The following is a 23786-nucleotide window of genomic DNA, read 5'->3' as shown; positions in this document are numbered from 1 at the left end:
TTTATTACAAGTAAGTACTGCTTTGTTACAAGTAAGTACTGCTTTATTACAAGTAAGTACTGCTTTATTACAAGTAAGTACTGCTTTATTACAAGTAAGTACTGCTTTACTACAAGTAAGTACTGCATAATGTGTCCTCAAATGTTTTATTAAGTACAAAAACGACACCATAATGCATTACACTTGTTTACAATAGGGCCCACCATTTTCAATTAATCAAAAACTATGTATATGTACATGTATATTTAATGTATATTTAATGTAAACTCCACAGAATGACATCCTAACCGTCCCAGAGAGCTCCCCGTCGCCAGAAGACATCGAACGAGCAGAGCAACTGAAGAACGAAGGTACGAATAATTAATGTTCACAAAGGAAACATTGACAGTATTTGTTTGTTGGTCATAGTCTTAGTCATCATAATAGCTTAGTCTTCATTTAGTCTTAGTCATCATAATAGCTTAGTCTTCATTTAGTCTTAGTCATCATAATAGCTTAGTCTTAATTTAGTCTTAGTCATCATAATAGCTTAGTCTTAATTTAGTCTTAGTCATCATAATAGCTTAGTCTTCATTTAGTCTTAGTCATCATAATAGCTTAGTCTTCATTTAGTCTTAGTCATCATAATAGCTTAGTCTTCATTTAGTCTTAGTCATCATAATAGCTTAGTCTTCATTTAGTCTTAGTCATCATAATAGCTTAGTCTTCATTTAGTCTTAGTCATCATAATAACTTAGTCTTCATTTAGTCTTAGTCATCATAATAGCTTAGTCTTCATTTAGTCTTAGTCATCATAATAACTTAGTCTTCATTTAGTCTTAGTCATCATAATAGCTTAGTCTTCATTTAGTCTCCATTGGACTGAAGCTAATAGAAGTCTATGTAGGAGAGCCTCCATTGGACTTAAGCCAATAGAAGTCTATGTAGGAGAGCCTCCATTGGACTGAAGCCAATAGAAGTCTATGTAGGAGAGCCTCCATTGGACTGAAGCCAATAGAAGTCTATGTAGGAGAGCCTCCATTGGACTGAAGCCAATAGAAGTCTATGTAGGAGAGCCTCCATTGGACTGAAGCCAATAGAAGTCTATGTAGGAGAGCCTCCATTGGACTGAAGCCAATATAAGTCTATGTAGGAGAGCCTCCATTGGACTGAAGCCAATAGAAGTCTATGTAGGAGAGCCTCCATTGGACTGAAGCCAATAGAAGTCTATGTAGGAGAGCCTCCATTGGACTGAAGCCAATAGAAGTCTATGTAGGAGAGCCTCCATTGGACTGAAGCCAATATAAGTCTATGTAGGAGAGCCTCCATTGGACTTAAGCCAATAGAAGTCTATGTAGGAGAGCCTCCATTGGACTGAAGCCAATAGAAGTCTATGTAGGAGAGCCTCCATTGGACTGAAGCCAATAGAAGTCTATGTAGGAGAGCCTCCATTGGACTGAAGCCAATAGAAGTCTATGTAGGAGAGCCTCCATTGGACTGAAGCCAATAGAAGTCTATGTAGGAGAGCCTCCATTGGACTGAAGCCAATAGAAGTCTATGTAGGAGAGCCTCCATTGGACTGAAGCCAATAGAAGTCTATGTAGGAGAGCCTCCATTGGACTGAAGCCAATAGAAGTCTATGTAGGAGAGCCTCCATTGGACTGAAGCCAATAGAAGTCTATGTAGGAGAGCCTCCATTGGACTGAAGCCAATAGAAGTCTATGTAGGAGAGCCTCCATTGGACTTAAGCCAATAGAAGTCTATGTAGGAGAGCCTCCATTGGACTGAAGCCAATAGAAGTCTATGTAGGAGAGCCTCCATTGGACTGAAGCCAATAGAAGTCTATGTAGGAGAGCCTCCATTGGACTGAAGCCAATAGAAGTCTATGTAGGAGAGCCTCCATTGGACTTAAGCCAATAGAAGTCTATGTAGGAGAGCCTCCATTGGACTGAAGCCAATAGAAGTCTATGTAGGAGAGCCTCCATTGGACTGAAGCCAATAGAAGTCTATGTAGGAGAGCCTCCATTGGACTTAAGCCAATAGAAGTCTATGTAGGAGAGCCTCCATTGGACTGAAGCCAATAGAAGTCTATGTAGGAGAGCCTCCATTGGACTGAAGCCAATAGAAGTCTATGTAGGAGAGCCTCCATTGGACTGAAGCCAATAGAAGTCTATGTAGGAGAGCCTCCATTGGACTGAAGCCAATAGAAGTCTATGTAGGAGAGCCTCCATTGGACTGAAGCCAATAGAAGTCTATGTAGGAGAGCCTCCATTGGACTTAAGCCAATAGAAGTCTATGTAGGAGAGCCTCCATTGGACTGAAGCCAATAGAAGTCTATGTAGGAGAGCCTCCATTGGACTGAAGCCAATAGAAGTCTATGTAGGAGAGCCTCCATTGGACTGAAGCCAATAGAAGTCTATGTAGGAGAGCCTCCATTGGACTGAAGCCAATAGAAGTCTATGTAGGAGAGCCTCCATTGGACTGAAGCCAATAGAAGTCTATGTAGGAGAGCCTCCATTGGACTGAAGCCAATAGAAGTCTATGTAGGAGAGCCTCCATTGGACTGAAGCCAATAGAAGTCTATGTAGGAGAGCCTCCATTGGACTGAAGCCAATAGAAGTCTATGTAGGAGAGCCTCCATTGGACTGAAGCCAATAGAAGTATATGTAGGAGAGCCTCCATTGGACTTAAGCCAATAGAAGTCTATGTAGGAGAGCCTCCATTGGACTGAAGCCAATAGAAGTCTATGTAGGAGAGCCTCCATTGGACTGAAGCCAATAGAAGTCTATGTAGGAGAGCCTCCATTGGACTGAAGCCAATAGAAGTCTATGTAGGAGAGCCTCCATTGGACTGAAGCCAATAGAAGTCTATGTAGGAGAGCCTCCATTGGACTGAAGCCAATAGAAGTCTATGTAGGAGAGCCTCCATTGGACTGAAGCCAATAGAAGTCTATGTAGGAGAGCCTCCATTGGACTGAAGCCAATAGAAGTCTATGTAGGAGAGCCTCCATTGGACTGAAGCCAATAGAAGTCTATGTAGGAGAGCCTCCATTGGACTGAAGCCAATAGAAGTCTATGTAGGAGAGCCTCCATTGGACTTAAGCCAATAGAAGTCTATGTAGGAGAGCCTCCATTGGACTGAAGCCAATAGAAGTCTATGTAGGAGAGCCTCCATTGGACTGAAGCCAATAGAAGTCTATGTAGGAGAGCCTCCATTGGACTTAAGCCAATAGAAGTCTATGTAGGAGAGCCTCCATTGGACTGAAGCCAATAGAAGTCTATGTAGGAGAGCCTCCATTGGACTGAAGCCAATAGAAGTCTATGTAGGAGAGCCTCCATTGGACTGAAGCCAATAGAAGTCTATGTAGGAGAGCCTCCATTGGACTGAAGCCAATAGAAGTCTATGTAGGAGAGCCTCCATTGGACTGAAGCCTATAGAAGTCTATGTAGGAGAGCCTCCATTGGACTGAAGCCAATAGAAGTCTATGTAGGAGAGCCTCCATTGGACTGAAGCCAATATAAGTCTATGTAGGAGAGCCTCCATTGGACTGAAGCCCTGTGAAGTGACCAATAGAAGTCTATGTAGGAGAGCCTCCATTGGACTGAAGCCCCGTGAAGTGACCAATAGAAGTCTATGTAGGAGAGCCTCCATTGGACTGAAGCCCCGTGAAGTGACCAATAGAAGTCTATGTAGGAGAGCCTCCATTGGACTGAAGCCCCGTGAAGTGACCAATAGAAGTCTATGTAGGAGAGCCTCCATTGGACTGAAGCCCCGTGAAGTGACCAATAGAAGTCTATGTAGGAGAGCCTCCATTGGACTGAAGCCAATAGAAGTCTATGTAGGAGAGCCTCCATTGGACTGAAGCCCCGTGAAGTGACCAATAGAAGTCTATGTAGGAGAGCCTCCATTGGACTGAAGCCCCGTGAAGTGAACGCAGTTTGCGTAACTCTGTCTATATCTAAGGCTCTGGCCGTATCGCCAAAGGCTCTATAATGACACCATGTTTGTGATTGGTTGATTTAAAACAGGAAACAATCACATGAAGGAGGAGAACTACAGCTGCGCTGTGGATTGTTACACCAAAGCCATCGACCTGGACCTCCGAAACGCTGTCTACTACTGTAACAGGTACTGTATAAGAAACGCTACTGACTGAAATACATTTTAGTCGACTAAATCAACTGTAAGATTTAGTCGACTAACATCTTATGATATTTAGTCGACTAAAACTAGACCAACACTTCATGCTGTATTCCCCGAGCCAAGACACTCTGCAGCTCTGACTGCTCCCCAGGCGCCTATACGCCGCTACGACTGATAGTTTGGATTGTAAATGCAGGACAAGGTGCTAAATTTATGAGCATAACGTGTGCATTTTGGTTGTGTTGTGCAACGGCTCATCGATGCCACTGTTTGAAAGTTGACAATGAATTATCTTCACGTAATGTTCTTGCGTGTGTGTGTGTGTGTGTGTGTGTGTGTGTGTGTGTGTGTGTGTGTGTGTGTGTGTGTGTGTGTGTGTGTGTGTGTGTGCGTGCGTGGCCCACATGAACAGAGCTGCAGCACACAGTAAACTGGGAAACTACACAGAAGCGACGGGCGACTGTGAGAGAGCCATCGGCATGGACCCGTCCTACAGCAAGGCCTACGGCAGGATGGGGTGAGTCCTACAGCAAGGCCTACGGCAGGATGGGGTGAGTCCTACAGCAAGGCCTACGGCAGGATGGGGTGAGTCCTACAGCAGGATGGGGTGAGTCCTACAGCAGGATGGGGTGAGTCCTACAGCAGGATGGGGTGAGTCCTACAGCAAGGCCTACGGCAGGATGGGGTGAGTCCTACAGCAGGATGGGGTGAGTCCTACAGCAAGGCCTACGGCAGGATGGGGTGAGTCCTACAGCAAGGCCTACGGCAGGATGGGGTGAGTCCTACAGCAGGATGGGGTGAGTCCTACAGCAAGGCCTACAGCAGGATGGGGTGAGTCCTACAGCAGGATGGGGTGAGTCCTACAGCAAGGCCTACAGCAGGATGGGGTGAGTCCTACAGCAGGATGGGGTGAGTCCTACAGCAAGGCCTACAGCAGGATGGGGTGAGTCCTACAGCAGGATGGGGTGAGTCCTACGGCAGGATGGGGTGAGTCCTACAGCAGGATGGGGTGAGTCCTACAGCAGGATGGGGTGAGTCCTACAGCAGGATTGGGTGAGTCCTACAGCAGGATGGGGTGAGTCCTACAGCAGGATGGGGTGAGTCCTACAGCAGGATGGGGTGAGTCCTACAGCAGGATGGGGTGAGTCCTACAGCAGGGCCTACAGCAGGATGGGGTGAGTCCTACAGCAAGGCCTACGGCAGGATGGGGTGAGTCCTACAGCAGGATGGGGTGAGTCCTACGGCAGGATGGGGTGAGTCCTACAGCAGGATGGGGTGAGTCCTACGGCAGGATGGGGTGAGTCCTACAGCAGGATGGGGTGAGTCCTACAGCAGGATGGGGTGAGTCCTACAGCAGGATGGGGTGAGTCCTACAGCAGGATGGGGTGAGTCCTACAGCAAGGCCTACGGCAGGATGGGGTGAGTCCTACAGCAGGATGGGGTGAGTCCTACAGCAGGATGGGGTGAGTCCTACAGCAGGATGGGGTGAGTCCTACAGCAGGATGGGGTGAGTCCTACAGCAGGGCCTACGGCAGGATGGGGTGAGTCCTACGGCAGGATGGGGTGAGTCCTACAGCAAGGCCTACGGCAGGATGGGGTGAGTCCTACGGCAGGATGGGGTGAGTCCTACAGCAGGATGGGGTGAGTCCTACGGCAGGATGGGGTGAGTCCTACAGCAGGATGGGGTGAGTCCTACAGCAGGATGGGGTGAGTCCTACAGCAGGATGGGGTGAGTCCTACAGCAGGATGGGGTGAGTCCTACGGCAGGATGGGGTGAGTCCTACGGCAGGATGGGGTGAGTCCTACAGCAAGGCCTACGGCAGGATGGGGTGAGTCCTACAGCAGGATGGGGTGAGTCCTACAGCAGGATGGGGTGAGTCCTACGGCAGGATGGGGTGAGTCCTACAGCAGGATGGGGTGAGTCCTACAGCAGGATGGGGTGAGTCCTACAGCAAGGCCTACGGCAGGATGGGGTGAGTCCTACGGCAGGATGGGGTGAGTCCTACAGCAGGATGGGGTGAGTCCTACAGCAGGATGGGGTGAGTCCTACAGCAGGATGGGGTGAGTCCTACGGCAGGATGGGGTGAGTCCTACAGCAGGATGGGGTGAGTCCTACAGCAGGATGGGGTGAGTCCTACAGCAGGATGGGGTGAGTCCTACAGCAGGATTGGGTGAGTCCTACAGCAGGATGGGGTGAGTCCTACAGCAGGATGGGGTGAGTCCTACAGCAGGATGGGGTGAGTCCTACAGCAGGGCCTACAGCAGGATGGGGTGAGTCCTACAGCAGGATGGGGTGAGTCCTACAGCAAGGCCTACGGCAGGATGGGGTGAGTCCTACAGCAAGGCCTACGGCAGGATGGGGTGAGTCCTACAGCAGGATGGGGTGAGTCCTACAGCAGGATGGGGTGAGTCCTACAGCAGGATGGGGTGAGTCCTACAGCAGGATGGGGTGAGTAGCCTACGGGGCAGTGTATACGTTGTTTTCCCTTGACTAAAACTATGACGAGAAAATGTCCGTCGACTACCTTTTTCCACTGACGAAAACTAAATGAAAACTAAGCTATGATGACTAAAACCAAGACTAAATATGGAGCCACAATTTCATCAAACAAATAAAAACTAAAGACTAAAATGTCAGGAAGGGACTATCGTGGACAAGAAAGAGATCCAGTATAAGTCATTTTACACTTGCATGCTGAAAATAGCCGATCTACAAGCTCACAATGTAAGCTTCCTACATATTGACGTTTGTTTGTCCGTCAATGTCCAACATCGCATTGGATCACGCCGTCAGCTAGACTACTAACCCTATTTATTACTAACCATAACTCTAACCTCAGTCTAAGTAAACATAAAGAAAAGTTGTTGCATAGCACCAGGTTCACGTTGTTTTCGCTTCGGCAGCAGTCACTTCACTTGTACGTACAATGTACGTCTCTAAATGTTTTGATGAATTGAACATGGTGGACCCTGTTGTAAACAAGTGTAATGCTGTATTGGGTCGTCCACTCACAGTTGACAGTCTTTGTATTGAGTTTGTGCTTGAAATGTACTGTAAATTCTACAAACTGTTAATAAATATTTCAATCAATCAATGAAACTTCCGCGTTTACTAATGGCCTGTTCGCGGTAGGCAGTGGACATGTCCAAACTGGCTTCATTGCATGGAGCATATTGGTGAACCATTTTGTCTGTCTGTCTGTCTGTCTGTCTGTCTGTCTGTCTGTCTGTCTGCCTGCTCGCTCTACAGACTGGCTCTGACGGCCATGAATAAGTACCCAGAAGCCATCTCCTACTTCCAGAAGGCCCTGGTTCTGGACCCAGAGAACGACACCTATAAATCCAACCTGAAGATCGCAGAGCAGAAACACAGAGAAGCTACTAGTCCAGTGAGAATACTATTAATACTACTGCAGTATATACTACTAATACTATTAATACTACTGCAGTATACTACTGTTTAATACTACTGCTACTACTACTATTACTACTACTATATACTACTAACACTTATATATTCCGGCGAGCCGCCCCGCATCTGAAACGGTTGAGAAATGACAGTGTTACCATGTGGGGGTCCCTCTACTGTACTGTACTGTACTGTACTGTACTGTACTGTACTGTACTGTACTGTACTGTACTGTACTGTACTGTACTGTACTGTACTGTACTGTACTGTACTGTACTGTACTGTACTGTTACACCTGAACTCATCATATATACAGTTAATATGTATGTGTGTGTTAGGCTGCACAACAGTGACACTTGGTTTTGAAAACCAACCAAATGCTATTTCCGTGCTCAGACACAGGCAGCCAGCCAGCCAGCCAGCCAGCCAGGCACACACAAAGCTACTTAAGGAAGTGGTTGTGCACCACTTAAAAATAAATGGCGCATTTATATAGCGCCTTTATCCAAGGCTCTTTACATAGATTGTGCATTACATTCACCCATTCACACACACATTCACACACCGATGACAGAGGATTAGGAAACCATGCAAAGCACAGACCAGCACATCGGGAGCAATCAGGGGTTCAGAGTCTTGCTCAAGGACACTTTCGACACTATAACCCTGTGGGAGCCCACAGGGTTCGAACTGGCAACCTTGCGGTTCCCATCCGGCCACTCTATACCCTCTGAGTCACCGCCGCCATTGTTGTGATCTTATTTCAAGCACAATGTGATCCGTTACCCTGAACAGATTGTTGTGATCTTGTTTCAACATGTTGTTCCGTCTACAGATGGTGGCAGCGGGGCTGGGATTTGATATGGCCAGTTTGATCAACAACCCTGCTTTCATTAGCATGGTGAGTTCACATCCTCATGTACTCATAGAAGGACCCTTCATTAGCATGGTGAGTTCATATCGACACCCGTCTTGAATAGTTTTCATTTAGTTTTAGTCAAATTTCAGCCACCTGGAATGTTTTAGTGTTAGTCTAGTTTTTGGCTTTCTAGTCCTGAAAAGTTGCAATGCGAAAATGTTCTTTATCGTTCTCACGATAATGAAAATCTGAACATTCTTGTAAAAACATATGCCTAATGATGATGTCACTGGAAGACGGTTTCTGAACTGCCCACAGCCCTCCTATGAGACACAGACACAGAGTAGAAAGAATCGTGCCATTTTATCATGATTATTAGTGAGGACCTATTATATGAAGACAGGTTGAAAAGTGGTGAAGTGGTCCTTTAAGAAACCACTGGAGCGGGTCTGACTCTGACAGGGGCCATCGTTCGATTCCAAGCCAGGGAGCCATCCCATTGCTGGGAGCACCCCAGCAATGGGATGGCTTTATATAAAAATAGGTGCATGTGTTTATCTCTCCCCGACGTGTGCATGGCGTCCTCTAAGTGAGACCCAAGAGGGTTTACAGCAACAGGTGCAGACTCCCCTAACCCGTTCTGACCTGAGATCAGATTCATACGAGGTTTCCGCCGGACACACACTGGTCTGATGAACCCATTCTGACCTGAGATCAGATTCTAAAAATGTCAGTCGTTCTTCGATCTTTCAAAAAATAGCAGACCTACAAGCTCGTATCGCGCCACTCGGTGGCGCGATATGAGCTTGTAGATCTGCTATTTTTAAATAGCTAAAGCATAACATGATGCCGACACCAAAATGGGTGCCCGGGTCAGAATGGGATAAGTGAGACGTTGGGGAGGGCATGCCCGCCAGCTCCCCCCCTGGCAAAGAATTATACTTTGGTCAGTCACGACATGTATAGCCACTATTAAACCCATTCTGACCTCAGATCAGATTCATACGAGGTTTCTACTGGACAACACACACTGGTCTGATTAACCAATTCTGACCTGAGATCAGATTCTAAAAAAAGTCGTTCTTCGATTTTTTTCAAAAAATAGCAGACCTACAAGCTCGTAGCGCGCCACTCGGTGGCGCGCTTATGAGCTTGTAGATCTGCTATTTTTCAATAGCTAAAGCATAACGTGATGCTAACACCAAAATGGGTTCCACGTTCAGAATGGGTTAACACACCACGGTCATGTGACAGCTCGGAATTTATATATACGTGCCGAATAATACGATTACTTTAATAATAACACCATGTGCGGTGTGTATTCTCGGCGAATGTTTAATGACCGTGGGAATACATGTATCGTATCGGCGCGTTAACGAGGTGAATGACCTGAGCGCTGTACGACGCTGTCGGGTCTATTTAAAGGTTGCTTCTGTGAACTTATGCTGTTGTAGGCCTACACACTTTATATACTTTTACTATTTTACTTTTTACTTCTAATCCGGTGTAATAATCTCTCAAAGGCAAAACACTGTACCTTTTTACGCCACTGCAATGTTGTTGTTTGTTTGTTTGTTTGAGACGTAGATTTTGTCGTGATTGAACGCAAATGACAGATGACGCTGTGCCGTGTCGATTTAAATGTGTCTTCTGTGAGCGCTTATATACCGTTTACTTTTTACTATATACATTTCTATACTTTGTACTTCTACTTCTACGGTATATACATGTAAAGGCACCAATTAATTAAGTCGTATTTTATACTTAACCTATTTTTAGAATAAAAAATGACTTTCACTCTCGAGTAAAAGGTTTGAAAACACCTTTCAACGCTGAGGAGTCAATGTCGCGTCGGCACATTTACAAGACAAATGACTGAGCGGTGTGTGTGTGTGTGTGTGTGTGTGTGTGTGTGTGTGTGTGTGTGCGTGTGTGCGTGCGCTCTGTGTGTCTATTTCCAGGCAGCCAGTGTGATGCAGAACCAACAGGTCCAACAGCTGTGAGTGTCTCAGGTCACCATGACCTGTTTGATCTATTTTTAAAGTTGTCAAATTAATCTGACTTTGATGTGTGTCGATCCCTCGACTTAAAGGGACATTACACCCATTTAGATCCTTAAAGGGACATTACACCCATTTAGATCCTCCTGGTGCTGGACTTAAAGGGACATTACACCCATTTAGATCCTTAAAGTGACATTACACCCATTTAGATCCTCCTGGTGCTGTGGACTTAAAGGGACATTACACCCATTTAGATCCTCCTGGTGCTGGACTTAAAGGGACATTTCACCCCTGGAATTAACTGCAGTCACTGCAGTGTTAATAGTATTTGTAGTAGATAACTTTGCACCCTATGTCAGAGACATAATGACATCTGTGTGTTTGACTGGATGAATTCCTACAATGCCCATAATGCTTTAGTGCACTTCCCCTAGGAGAGGGTAGCCTCAGTCCCAGGCTGACTTATCTGCGAAAAGAAAAGCCTGGTCACAACGTGAGACAGAGAAGCATAAAGTAAAGCCTGGTCACAACGTGAGACAGAGAAGCATAAAGTAAAGCCTGGTCACAGCGTAAGACAGAGAAGCATAAAGTAAAGCCTGGTCACAACGTAAGACAGAGAAGCATAAAGTAAAGCCTGGTCACAACGTAAGGCAGAGAAGCATAAAGTAAAGCCTGGTCACAACGTAAGGCAGAGAAGCATAAAGTAAAGCCTGGTCACAACGTAAGGCAGAGAAGCATAAAGTAAAGCCTGGTCACAACGTAAGGCAGAGAAGCATAAAGTAAAGCCTGGTCACAACGTAAGGCAGAGAAGCATAAAGTAAAGCCTGGTCACAACGTAAGGCAGAGAAGCATAAAGTAAAGCCTGGTCACAACGTAAGGCAGAGAAGCATAAAGTAAAGCCTGGTCACAACGTAAGGCAGAGAAGCATAAAGTAAAGCCTGGTCACAACGTAAGACAGAGAAGCATAAAGTAAAGCCTGGTCACAACGTAAGACAGAGAAGCATAAAGTAAAGCCTGGTCACAACGTAAGACAGAGAAGCATAAAGTAAAGCCTGGTCACAACGTAAGACAGAGAAGCATAAAGTAAAGCCTGGTCACAACGTAAGGCAGAGAAGCATAAAGTAAAGCCTGGTCACAACGTAAGGCAGAGAAGCATAAAGTAAAGCCTGGTCACAACCTAAGACAGAGAAGCATAAAGTAAAGCCTGGTCACAACGTAAGACAGAGAAGCATAAAGTAAAGCCTGGTCACAACGTAAGACAGAGAAGCATAAAGTAAAGCCTGGTCACAACGTAAGGCAGAGAAGCATAAAGTAAAGCCTGGTCACAACGTAAGGCAGAGAAGCATAAAGTAAAGCCTGGTCACAACGTAAGGCAGAGAAGCATGAAGTAAAGCCTGGTCACAACGTAAGGCAGAGAAGCATAAAGTAAAGCCTGGTCACAACGTAAGGCAGAGAAGCATAAAGTAAAGCCTGGTCACAACGTAAGGCAGAGAAGCATGAAGTAAAGCCTGGTCACAACGTAAGGCAGAGAAGCATAAAGTAAAGCCTGGTCACAACGTAAGGCAGAGAAGCATAAAGTAAAGCCTGGTCACAACGTAAGGCAGAGAAGCATAAAGTAAAGCCTGGTCACAACGTAAGACAGAGAAGCATAAAGTAAAGCCTGGTCACAACGTAAGACAGAGAAGCATAAAGTAAAGCCTGGTCACAACGTAAGACAGAGAAGCATAAAGTAAAGCCTGGTCACAACGTAAGGCAGAGAAGCATAAAGTAAAGCCTGGTCACAACGTAAGACAGAGAAGCATAAAGTAAAGCCTGGTCACAACGTAAGACAGAGAAGCATAAAGTAAAGCCTAGTCACAACGTAAGGCAGAGAAGCATAAAGTAAAGCCTGGTCACAACGTAAGACAGAGAAGCATAAAGTAAAGCCTGGTCACAACGTAAGACAGAGAAGCATAAAGTAAAGCCTGGTCACAACGTAAGACAGAGAAGCATAAAGTAAAGCCTAGTCACAACGTAAGGCAGAGAAGCATAAAGTAAAGCCTGGTCAGCCCTTGAGCTTTGGAGCGTTTTATGTTGTGAAGCACTTTGGTCAACTTCGGTTGTGTTATAATGTGCTATATAAATAAAGGTTGATTTGATTTGATAATCAGAATGTAATCTAAGTACTCTCTCTCTCTCCCTGGTCAGAATGTAATCTAAGTACTCTCTCTGTCTCTCTCCCTGGTCAGAATGTAATCTAAGTACTCTCTCTCTCCCTGGTCAGAATGTAATCTAAGTACTCTCTCTCTCTCTCCCTGGTCAGAATGTAATCTAAGTACTCTCTCTGTCTCTCTCCCTGGTCAGAATGTAATCTAAGTACTCTCTCTCTCCCTGGTCAGAATGTAATCTAAGTACTCTCTCTCTCCCTGGTCAGAATGTAATCTAAGTACTCTCTCTCTCTCTCTCCCTGGTCAGAATGTCTGGCATGATGAGGAACGCGGTGGGGGGTCCGGCAGCGGGGGTGGGGGGCATGTCGGACATCTCCAGTTTGATCGAAGCGTAAGTACAGTCATATTATTACCATAAATAATATGGTATAATTTATATTATACAGAAACTACATGTCGTATTAATATTATACATGTCAGGCAGACCGTCTCATATCCATATTTTAACTGGTTTCTTCTTGTAAATTAAAGCCCTACCGTCACACTACAGCGTCACATAGACGCCACAGTTCAAAGCTTCTAGATCTGCTCATTTTGCAATTTTCTTTATTTGAATACTATATGAGGTTTTCCCCCCGACATGGACCATATTAACCCATTCTGACCTGAGATCAGATTCACACGAGGTTTCCGCTGGACACACACTGGTCTGATGAACCCATTCTGACCTGAGATCAGATTAAAAAAATGTCAGTCGTTCTTCGATTTTTCAAAAAAATAGCAGACCTACAAGCTCATATCGCGCCACTCGGTGGCGCGATATGAGCTTGTAGATCTGCTATTTTTCAATAGCTAAAGCATAACATGATGCTGACACCAAAATGGGTTCCCGTTCAGAATGGGTTAACACCCCCATCGCCCAGGACGAGGTTCACCGTCCCCTCAGTTATAGTAACAACCCAAGTTTTATCAAAAAGACGGAGGTTATTGATATCAAAGCCGATCGCGTCGCTCCACAGCCTGGGAGCGTCTGTCGCTCCACAGCCTGGGAGCGTCTGTCGCTCCACAGCCTGGGAGCGTCTGTCGCTCCACAGTCTGGGAGCGTCTGTCGCTCCACAGCCTGGGAGCGTCTGTCGCTCCACAGCCTGGGAGCGTCTGTCGCTCCACAGCCTGGGAGCGTCTGTCGCTCCACAGCCTGGGAGCGTCTGTCGCTCCACAGGCTGGGAGCGTCTGTCGCTCCACAGTCTGGGAGCGTCTGTCGCTCCACAGCCTGGGAGCGTCTGTCGCTCCACAGCCTGGGAGCGTCTGTCGCTCCACAGCCTGGGAGCGTCTGTCGCTCCACAGCCTGGGAGCGTCTGTCTGTCGCTCCACAGTCTGGGAGCGTCTGTCGCTCCACAGGCTGGGAGCGTCTGTCGCTCCACAGCCTGGGAGCGTCTGTCGCTCCACAGGCTGGGAGCGTCTGTCGCTCCACAGCCTGGGAGCGTCTGTCGCTCCACAGCCTGGGAGCGTCTGTCGCTCCACAGCCTGGGAGCGTCTGTCGCTCCACAGCCTGGGAGCGTCTGTCGCTCCACAGTCTGGGAGCGACAGACGCTCCACAGCCTGGGAGCGTCTGTCGCTCCACAGCCTGGGAGCGTCTGTCGCTCCACAGCCTGGGAGCGTCTGTCGCTCCACAGCCTGGGAGCGTCTGTCTGTCGCTCCACAGTCTGGGAGCGTCTGTCGCTCCACAGGCTGGGAGCGTCTGTCGCTCCACAGCCTGGGAGCGTCTGTCGCTCCACAGGCTGGGAGCGTCTGTCGCTCCACAGCCTGGGAGCGTCTGTCGCTCCACAGCCTGGGAGCGTCTGTCGCTCCACAGCCTGGGAGCGTCTGTCGCTCCACAGCCTGGGAGCGTCTGTCTGTCACTCCACAGCCTGGGAGCGTCTGTTGCTCCACAGCCTGGGAGCGTCTGTCGCTCCACAGCCTGGGAGCGTCTGTCGCTCCACAGCCTGGGAGCGTCTGTCGCTCCACAGCCTGGGAGCGTCTGTCGCTCCACAGCCTGGGAGCGTCTGTCGCTCCACAGCCTGGGAGCGTCTGTTGCTCCACAGGCTGGGAGCGTCTGTTGCGCAACACTCGATGTTGCGCAACAGTGGGACGTCATCGAAAATGCCCCCCCCCCCCCCCCCCCCCCCCCCCTGTTTAGCCGACGAGACCGAAAATCTTAAAATGTTATTAACTATTGATCTAAATCATTCCGTCCAATTCTAAGAAAATGAACGTCGCTGGTCGCGTTAGATTTAATCTTACCTCCCGTTGTTGTCGATGGGCTCTAGAGTGTTTTGGCTACATCTATGTCATGAACTGGCTCACATCATGACAAAAAGGGAGATGACACACAGGATTAAAACTCATTTTATTCATGACTAAATAAGGCTTAAAAGGTGCAAAAGGTATGAGGTGTGAGTGGTCAGTGACATCAGTAGTGTAAAGTGTGTATGGCTGTGTGAACATGGACTGTATGTGCGAGTGCAGAAAGCAACTGAACTGAAACTACTTCAAACAAACATAACCAAACAGGCAGTGTGACCTGTGCGAGGGAGAGAGGGAGAATGGCCTCAGCCAGCCTGCTTTTATACCCAAGGGGATAATTGGGACCAGGTGTGTCAATCCCCAAGACACACCTCAGCAGGCTGGCCCTCTCCTCCTACACAGGGACCGAGAACCACAATTAGTATCCAACCAAACCAACCCCACAGGATGGGTCATCACAACCTAGCTGCTACATCCACATCCGGGATAACATCCGGTCCGTCTGTAAAAGTCCTCCGCTGCTACAAATCGCTGGGCGCTCTGATTTAATTAATGGATTAAATAACCCCGGGCAATCGGAGTGTTTTAAGTGTAATCACCCAAACCCATGCCTCAACATTGTATGTGCAGTTTTCATGTCTTTTACTTTAACCCATTCTGAACGTGGAACCCATTTTGGTGTTATAGCATCATGTTATGCTTTAGCTATTGAAAAATAGCAGATCTACAAGCTCATAGCGCGCCACCGAGTGGCGCGCTACGAGCTTGTAGGTCTGCTATTTTTTGAAAAATCGAAGAACGACTGACATTTTTTTAGAATCTGATCTCAGGTCAGAATGGGTTATAATCAGACCAGTGTGTGTCCAGTGGAAACCTCGTATGAATCTGATCTCAGGTCAGAATGGGTTAAATCACATTTTTGAAAACTCTCTCTCTGTCTCTCTGTCCCCCCCTAGAGGACAGCAGTTTGACCTCTCCCTGTCTCTCTGTCCCCCCCTAGAGGACAGCAGTTTGACCTCTCCCTGTCTCTCTGTCCCCCCCTAGAGGTCAGCAGTTTGACCTCTCTCTGTCTCTCTGTCCCCCCCTAGTGGTCAGCAGTTTGACCTCTCTCTGTCTCTCTGTCCCCCCCTAGTGGACAGCAGTTTGACCTCTCTGTGTCTCTCTGTCTCCCCCTAGAGGACAGCAGTTTGATCTCTCCCTGTCTCTCTGTCTCCCCCTAGAGGACAGCAGTTTGATCTCTCTGTGTCTCTGTCTCCCCCTAGAGGACAGCAGTTTGATCTCTCTGTGTCTCTCTGTCTCCCCCTAGAGGACAGCAGTTTGATCTCTCTGTGTCTCTCTGTCTCCCCCTAGAGGACAGCAGTGTGATCTCTCTCTGTCTCTCTGTCTCCCCCTAGAGGACAGCAGTTTGATCTCTCTGTCTCTCTGTCTCCCCCTAGAGGACAGCAGTTTGATCTCTCCCTGTCTCTCTGTCTCCCCCTAGAGGACAGCAGTGTGATCTCTGTGTCTCTCTGTCTCCCCCTAGAGGACAGCAGTGTGATCTCTCTGTCTCTCTGTCTCCCCCTAGAGGACAGCAGTTTGATCTCTCTGTGTCTCTCTGTCTCCCCCTAGAGGACAGCAGTTTGATCTCTCTGTGTCTCTCTGTCTCCCCCTAGAGGACAGCAGTGTGATCTCTCTCTGTGTCTCTGTCTCCCCCTAGAGGACAGCAGTTTGATCTCTCTGTCTCTCTGTCTCCCCCTAGAGGACAGCAGTTTGATCTCTCTGTGTCTCTGTCTCCCCCTAGAGGACAGCAGTTTGATCTCTCTGTGTCTCTCTGTCTCCCCCTAGAGGACAGCAGTTTGATCTCTCTGTGTCTCTCTGTCTCCCCCTAGAGGACAGCAGTTTGATCTCTCTGTGTCTCTCTGTCTCCCCCTAGAGGACAGCAGTTTGATCTCTCTGTGTCTCTCTGTCTCCCCCTAGAGGACAGCAGTTTGATCTCTCTGTGTCTCTCTGTCTCCCCCTAGAGGACAGCAGTTTGATCTCTCTGTGTCTCTCTGTCTCCCCCTAGAGGACAGCAGTTTGATCTCTCTGTGTCTCTCTGTCTCCCCCTAGAGGACAGCAGTTTGATCTCTCTGTGTCTCTCTGTCTCCCCCTAGAGGACAGCAGTTTGATCTCTCTGTCTCTCTGTCTCCCCCTAGAGGACAGCAGTTTGATCTCTCTGTGTCTCTGTCTCCCCCTAGAGGACAGCAGTTTGATCTCTCTGTGTCTCTGTCTCCCCCTAGAGGACAGCAGTTTGATCTCCCTGTCTCTCTGTCTCCCCCTAGAGGACAGCAGTTTGATCTCTCTGTGTCTCTGTCTCCCCCTAGAGGACAGCAGTTTGATCTCTCTGTGTCTCTCTGTCTCCCCCTAGAGGACAGCAGTTTGATCTCTCTGTCTCTCTGTCTCCCCCTAGAGGACAGCAGTTTGATCTCTCTGTCTCTCTGTCTCCCCCTAGAGGACAGCAGTGTGATCTCTCTGTGTCTCTCTGTCTCCCCCTAGAGGACAGCAGTTTGATCTCTCTGTGTCTCTCTGTCTCCCCCTAGAGGACAGCAGTTTGATCTCCCTGTGTCTCTGTCTCCCCCTAGAGGACAGCAGTGTGATCTCTCTGTGTCTCTGTCTCCCCCTAGAGGACAGCAGTTTGATCTCTCTGTGTCTCTGTCTCCCCCTAGAGGACAGCAGTTTGATCTCTCTCTGTGTCTCTCTGTCTCCCCCTAGAGGACAGCAGTTTGATCTCTCTGTGTCTCTGTCTCCCCCTAGAGGACAGCAGTTTGATCTCTCTGTGTCTCTGTCTCCCCCTAGAGGACAGCAGTTTGATCTCTCCCTGTCTCTCTGTCTCCCCCTAGAGGACAGCAGTTTGATCTCTCTGTGTCTCTCTGTCTCCCCCTAGAGGACAGCAGTTTGATCTCTCTGTGTCTCTCTGTCTCCCCCTAGAGGACAGCAGTTTGATCTCTCTGTGTCTCTCTGTCTCCCCCTAGAGGACAGCAGTTTGATCTCTCCCTGTCTCTCTGTCTCCCCCTAGAGGACAGCAGTTTGATCTCCCTGTGTCTCTGTCTCCCCCTAGAGGACAGCAGTTTGATCTCTCCCTGTCTCTCTGTCTCCCCCTAGAGGACAGCAGTGTGATCTCCCTGTGTCTCTGTCTCCCCCTAGAGGACAGCAGTTTGATCTCTCTGTGTCTCTCTGTCTCCCCCTAGAGGACAGCAGTGTGATCTCTCTGTCTCTCTGTCTCCCCCTAGAGGACAGCAGTTTGATCTCTCTCTGTCTCTCTGTCTCCCCCTAGAGGACAGCAGTTTGATCTCCCTGTGTCTCTGTCTCCCCCTAGAGGACAGCAGTTTGATCTCTCCCTGTCTCTCTGTCTCCCCCTAGAGGACAGCAGTGTGATCTCCCTGTGTCTCTGTCTCCCCCTAGAGGACAGCAGTGTGATCTCTCTGTCTCTCTGTCTCCCCCTAGAGGACAGCAGTTTGATCTCTCTCTGTCTCTCTGTCTCCCCCTAGAGGACAGCAGTGTGATCTCTCTGTCTCTCTGTCTCCCCCTAGAGGACAGCAGTTTGATCTCTCTGTCTCTCTGTCTCCCCCTAGAGGACAGCAGTGTGATCTCCCTGTCTCTCTGTCTCCCCCTAGAGGACAGCAGTTTGATCTCTCCCTGTCTCTCTGTCTCCCCCTAGAGGACAGCAGTTTGATCTCTCTGTCTCTCTGTCTCCCCCTAGAGGACAGCAGTTTGATCTCTCTGTCTCTCTGTCTCCCCCTAGAGGACAGCAGTGTGATCTCTCTGTGTCTCTCTGTCTCCCCCTAGAGGACAGCAGTTTGATCTCTCTGTGTCTCTGTCTCCCCCTAGAGGACAGCAGTTTGATCTCTCTGTGTCTCTGTCTCCCCCTAGAGGACAGCAGTTTGATCTCTCTGTCTCTCTGTCTCCCCCTAGAGGACAGCAGTTTGATCTCTCTGTCTCTCTGTCTCCCCCTAGAGGACAGCAGTTTGATCTCTCTGTGTCTCTGTCTCCCCCTAGAGGACAGCAGTTTGATCTCTCTGTGTCTCTGTCTCCCCCTAGAGGACAGCAGTTTGATCTCTCTGTGTCTCTGTCTCCCCCTAGAGGACAGCAGTTTGATCTCTCTCTGTGTCTCTCTGTCTCCCCCTAGAGGACAGCAGTTTGATCTCTCTGTGTCTCTGTCTCCCCCTAGAGGACAGCAGTTTGATCTCTCTGTGTCTCTGTCTCCCCCTAGAGGACAGCAGTTTGATCTCTCCCTGTCTCTCTGTCTCCCCCTAGAGGACAGCAGTTTGATCTCTCTGTGTCTCTCTGTCTCCCCCTAGAGGACAGCAGTTTGATCTCTCTGTGTCTCTCTGTCTCCCCCTAGAGGACAGCAGTTTGATCTCTCTGTGTCTCTCTGTCTCCCCCTAGAGGACAGCAGTTTGATCTCTCCCTGTCTCTCTGTCTCCCCCTAGAGGACAGCAGTTTGATCTCCCTGTGTCTCTGTCTCCCCCTAGAGGACAGCAGTTTGATCTCTCCCTGTCTCTCTGTCTCCCCCTAGAGGACAGCAGTGTGATCTCCCTGTGTCTCTGTCTCCCCCTAGAGGACAGCAGTTTGATCTCTCTGTGTCTCTCTGTCTCCCCCTAGAGGACAGCAGTGTGATCTCTCTGTCTCTCTGTCTCCCCCTAGAGGACAGCAGTTTGATCTCTCTCTGTCTCTCTGTCTCCCCCTAGAGGACAGCAGTGTGATCTCTCTGTCTCTCTGTCTCCCCCTAGAGGACAGCAGTTTGATCTCTCCCTGTCTCTCTGTCTCCCCCTAGAGGACAGCAGTTTGATCTCCCTGTGTCTCTGTCTCCCCCTAGAGGACAGCAGTTTGATCTCTCCCTGTCTCTCTGTCTCCCCCTAGAGGACAGCAGTGTGATCTCCCTGTGTCTCTGTCTCCCCCTAGAGGACAGCAGTGTGATCTCTCTGTCTCTCTGTCTCCCCCTAGAGGACAGCAGTTTGATCTCTCTCTGTCTCTCTGTCTCCCCCTAGAGGACAGCAGTGTGATCTCTCTGTCTCTCTGTCTCCCCCTAGAGGACAGCAGTTTGATCTCTCTGTCTCTCTGTCTCCCCCTAGAGGACAGCAGTGTGATCTCCCTGTCTCTCTGTCTCCCCCTAGAGGACAGCAGTTTGATCTCTCCCTGTCTCTCTGTCTCCCCCTAGAGGACAGCAGTTTGATCTCTCTGTCTCTCTGTCTCCCCCTAGAGGACAGCAGTTTGATCTCTCTGTCTCTCTGTCTCCCCCTAGAGGACAGCAGTGTGATCTCTCTGTGTCTCTCTGTCTCCCCCTAGAGGACAGCAGTTTGATCTCTCTGTGTCTCTGTCTCCCCCTAGAGGACAGCAGTTTGATCTCTCTGTGTCTCTGTCTCCCCCTAGAGGACAGCAGTTTGATCTCTCTGTCTCTCTGTCTCCCCCTAGAGGACAGCAGTTTGATCTCTCTGTCTCTCTGTCTCCCCCTAGAGGACAGCAGTTTGCCCAGCAGATCCAGCAGCAGAGCCCAGAGCTCATAGAACAGCTGAGGAACCACATCCGGAGCCGTTCCTTCAGCGGCAGCGCCGAGGACGACCAGCGATCATGATGTCATCGTCCATCCTCCACACCACAGCAGTGATGATGTCATCATCATCCTCCTGACACGACAGCAGTGATGATGTCATCATCATCATCCTCCTGACACGACAGCAGTGATGATGTCACCATCCTCAGTGGTGATGTCATAAGGGGGATCCATGAAGAATGATATCAGTGCAAAATAACGTCCTGTTTTCCCCCTACTACAGTATCACATTTTATATTTTTCTTTTTTTTAACCAAACTAAAGGTTTAACCCATTCTGACCGGGCACCCATTTTGGTGTCGGCATCATGTTATGCTTTAGCTATTGAAAAATAGCAGACCCTACAAGCTCATATCGCGCCACCGAGTGGCGCGATACGAGCTTGTAGGGTCTGCTATTTTTTGAAAAATCGAAGAACGACTGACATTTTTTAGAATCTGATCTCAGGTCAGGATGGGTTCATCAGGACCAGTGTGTGTCCGGCGGAAACCTCGTATGAATCTGATCTCAGGTCAGAATGGGTTAATGCATGTTCCTTTCAGATTGTCTCTCCTTCTGACAAACGAAACAAAAAAAGGACATGTTTTCCGAGCTATTTCGTCCGGGTCAGGACTCGGTTGCAAGATTTTGTTTCGGGATAAGTTCCCGAATTACGCCAGTTTGTATAGTTAATAAATTATGGTCCTCCCTTCCCCCCCCCCCCCCCTCCGACAAAAAAACATCTGAAAGGAGCACATGTATGTATTTGGGGTGGCGGCCATATTTATAATAATGACGACGTGACGATTATACACACAATCTCTGTATACCCATTGGTTGAACTCTGCAGCGTAACGCACAGCTGTGACGAACGCCACATGCCGTGGGTTAGGGTGGGATGATTGAAGGCACTTTAATGCGTGGGAAAAACTAAGTAGGGCTCCATGGTGTCTAATGAAGTACTGTCACCTCATAGACACATACAGTAGACTCCAGGGTGTCTAATGAAGTACTGTCACCTCATAGACACATACAGTAGACTCCAGGGTGTCTAATGAAGTACTGTCACCTCATAGACACATACAGTAGACTCCAGGGTGTCTAATGAAGTACTGTCACCTCATAGACACATACAGTAGACTCCAGGGTGTCTTAATGAAGTACTGTCACCTCATAGACACATACAGTAGACTCCAGGGTGTCTAATGAAGTACTGTCACCTCATAGACACATACAGTAGACTCCAGGGTGTCTAATGAAGTACTGTCACCTCATAGACACATACAGTAGACTCCAGGGTGTCTAATGAAGTACTGTCACCTCATAGACACATACAGTAGACTCCAGGGTGTCTTAATGAAGTACTGTCACCTCATAGACACATACAGTAGACTCCAGGGTGTCTAATGAAGTACTGTCACCTCATAGACACATACAGTAGACTCCAGGGTGTCTAATGAAGTACTGTCACCTCATAGACACATACAGTAGACTCCAGGGTGTCTAATGAAGTACTGTCACCTCATAGACACATACAGTAGACTCCAGGGTGTCTAATGAAGTTCTGTCACCTCATAGACACATACAGTAGACTCCAGGGTGTCTAATGAAGTTCTGTCACCTCATAGACACATACAGTAGACTCCAGGGTGTCTAATGAAGTAGTGTCACCTCATAGACACATACAGTAGACTCCAGGGTGTCTAATGAAGTACTGTCACCTCATAGACACATACAGTAGACTCCAGGGTGTCTAATGAAGTACTGTCACCTCATAGACACATACAGTAGACTCCAGGGTGTCTAATGAAGTACTGTCACCTCATAGACACATACAGTAGACTCCAGGGTGTCTAATGAAGTAGTCACCTCATACACATGAAAAACTGGAAAAATACAAAAATTGTGGCAGTCCATCTTTAAAGAGCAGGAGAGAGATATGGACTCTTGTTACTGAACAGACATTCTAATAGAGTATTAAAATGTGATTAATCGTGCAACCCTGAACTCTATTGAAATGATTATTTTCACAATATAGATATAGAGCTTCAACTTTAACAAAAAATACTTTGTTTTGACCAGAAATATCGCTTACTGTACACGACCTTTAACTATTCTTTATTGCATTATGTAAATATGTTTATTTTTGTTATGTTGTTTTGACAGAGCATTCCATCTTTGAACAGATGGAATAATTCACTGTAATTATTTACAGAATGCCAATTCATATTCCGTTTGCAAAAAACCCCCGAATCACGTTCGTTAATTATTGCACTTTATATAGCAAACAATACGTGGATGCCATACTGCCCTTTTTGCCTAGCGTGTTTTCCATTACTGCCCTTTTTGCCTAGCGTGTTTCCTCGCTCGTGGACTCGTGTGCAACTGACTCGGAGGGTTCATTTTGCATGCTCTGAAATGCAGTGCGTTGTGGAAGAAAAAAAGTACTCGATTGTTTTACTTAAGTAATAAGTACCAATACTGCAATTTAGAAGCACTTACAGCGCGTTACAAGTAAAAGTACGGAATTGAAAATGAGCTTGAGTAAAAGTACACAAGTATCGGCATCAAAATGTACATAAGTACTGAAAGTAAAAGTACTCATTGTGCAGAATGTGCCATTTCACAAGTTCTTTCACATTTTGACTCGAGTAAAGTACAAATACCTCAAAATTGTACTTAAAAGTACACTTTACTTTCCACCACTGCTGAAATGTGACATTTGTAGCCGAGAAACTTTAATGGAAGCAAATCAATATGAATAATGCTAGAGCGGCTTTGTTTTGTCTAAAACATGTCAATAAATGTCTTACAATTCAACCCTTTGTCTTCAATGTGCAAAACATCCATCCGTCCATCTCCAACCGCTTATCCGTAGTCGGGGCGTGGGGGAAACTTTAGAGACTTCCTCCTGGGGGGGATCCCGAGACGTTCCAAGGCCAGTGAGTCGATGTGTTTCCTCCAACTGCGCCTTGGTCTGCCCCGGGGTCTCCTCCCAGTGGGACGTGGTTCTTGGTCTGCCCTGGGGTCTCCTCCCAGTGGGACGTGGTCCTTGGTCTGCCCCGGGGTCTCCTCCCAGTGGGACGTGGTCCTTGGTCTGCCCCGGGGTCTCCTCCCAGTGGGACGTGGTCCTTGGTCTGCCCCGGGGTCTCCTCCCAGTGGGACGTGGTCCTTGGTCTGCCCCGGGGTCTCCTCCCAGTGGGACGTGGTCCTTGGTCTGCCCCGGGGTCTCCTCCCAGTGGGACGTGGTCCTTGGTCTGCCCCGGGGTCTCCTCCCAGTGGGACGTGCCTCGAGGACCTCCCTAGGGAGACGCCCGAGAGGCATCCTAACCAGATGCCTCGAGGACCTCCCTAGGGAGACGCCCGAGAGGCATCCTAACCAGATGCCTCGAGGTCCTCCCTAGGGAGACGCCCG

The 23786-nt window shown here is 48.2% G+C and overlaps 1 protein-coding gene across 1 annotated transcript in view; it reads left to right on the top strand.

The window, feature by feature from the left end:
* Window positions 1-20797, top strand: part of sgtb (small glutamine rich tetratricopeptide repeat co-chaperone beta) — a 29967-nt gene extending 9170 nt beyond the window's left edge. The window contains exons 4-11 of the mRNA XM_083794166.1: window positions 275-350; window positions 4008-4107; window positions 4535-4639; window positions 7373-7511; window positions 8367-8432; window positions 10352-10389; window positions 12848-12931; window positions 20296-20797. Coding sequence (XP_083650292.1) covers window positions 275-350; window positions 4008-4107; window positions 4535-4639; window positions 7373-7511; window positions 8367-8432; window positions 10352-10389; window positions 12848-12931; window positions 20296-20413 — 726 coding nt within the window. The 3' untranslated portion in view covers window positions 20414-20797. The remainder of the gene's footprint in view (window positions 1-274; window positions 351-4007; window positions 4108-4534; window positions 4640-7372; window positions 7512-8366; window positions 8433-10351; window positions 10390-12847; window positions 12932-20295) is intronic.
* Window positions 20798-23786: the final 2989 nt, after the last annotated feature.

The sequence above is a fragment of the Protomyctophum parallelum genome (assembly GCF_964188405.1).
Source record: "Protomyctophum parallelum genome assembly, chromosome: 21".
NCBI lineage: Eukaryota > Metazoa > Chordata > Actinopteri > Myctophiformes > Myctophidae > Protomyctophum > Protomyctophum parallelum.
Note: the sequence above shows the minus strand (reverse complement) of the source record. Positions and strands in the feature narration are given on the sequence as shown.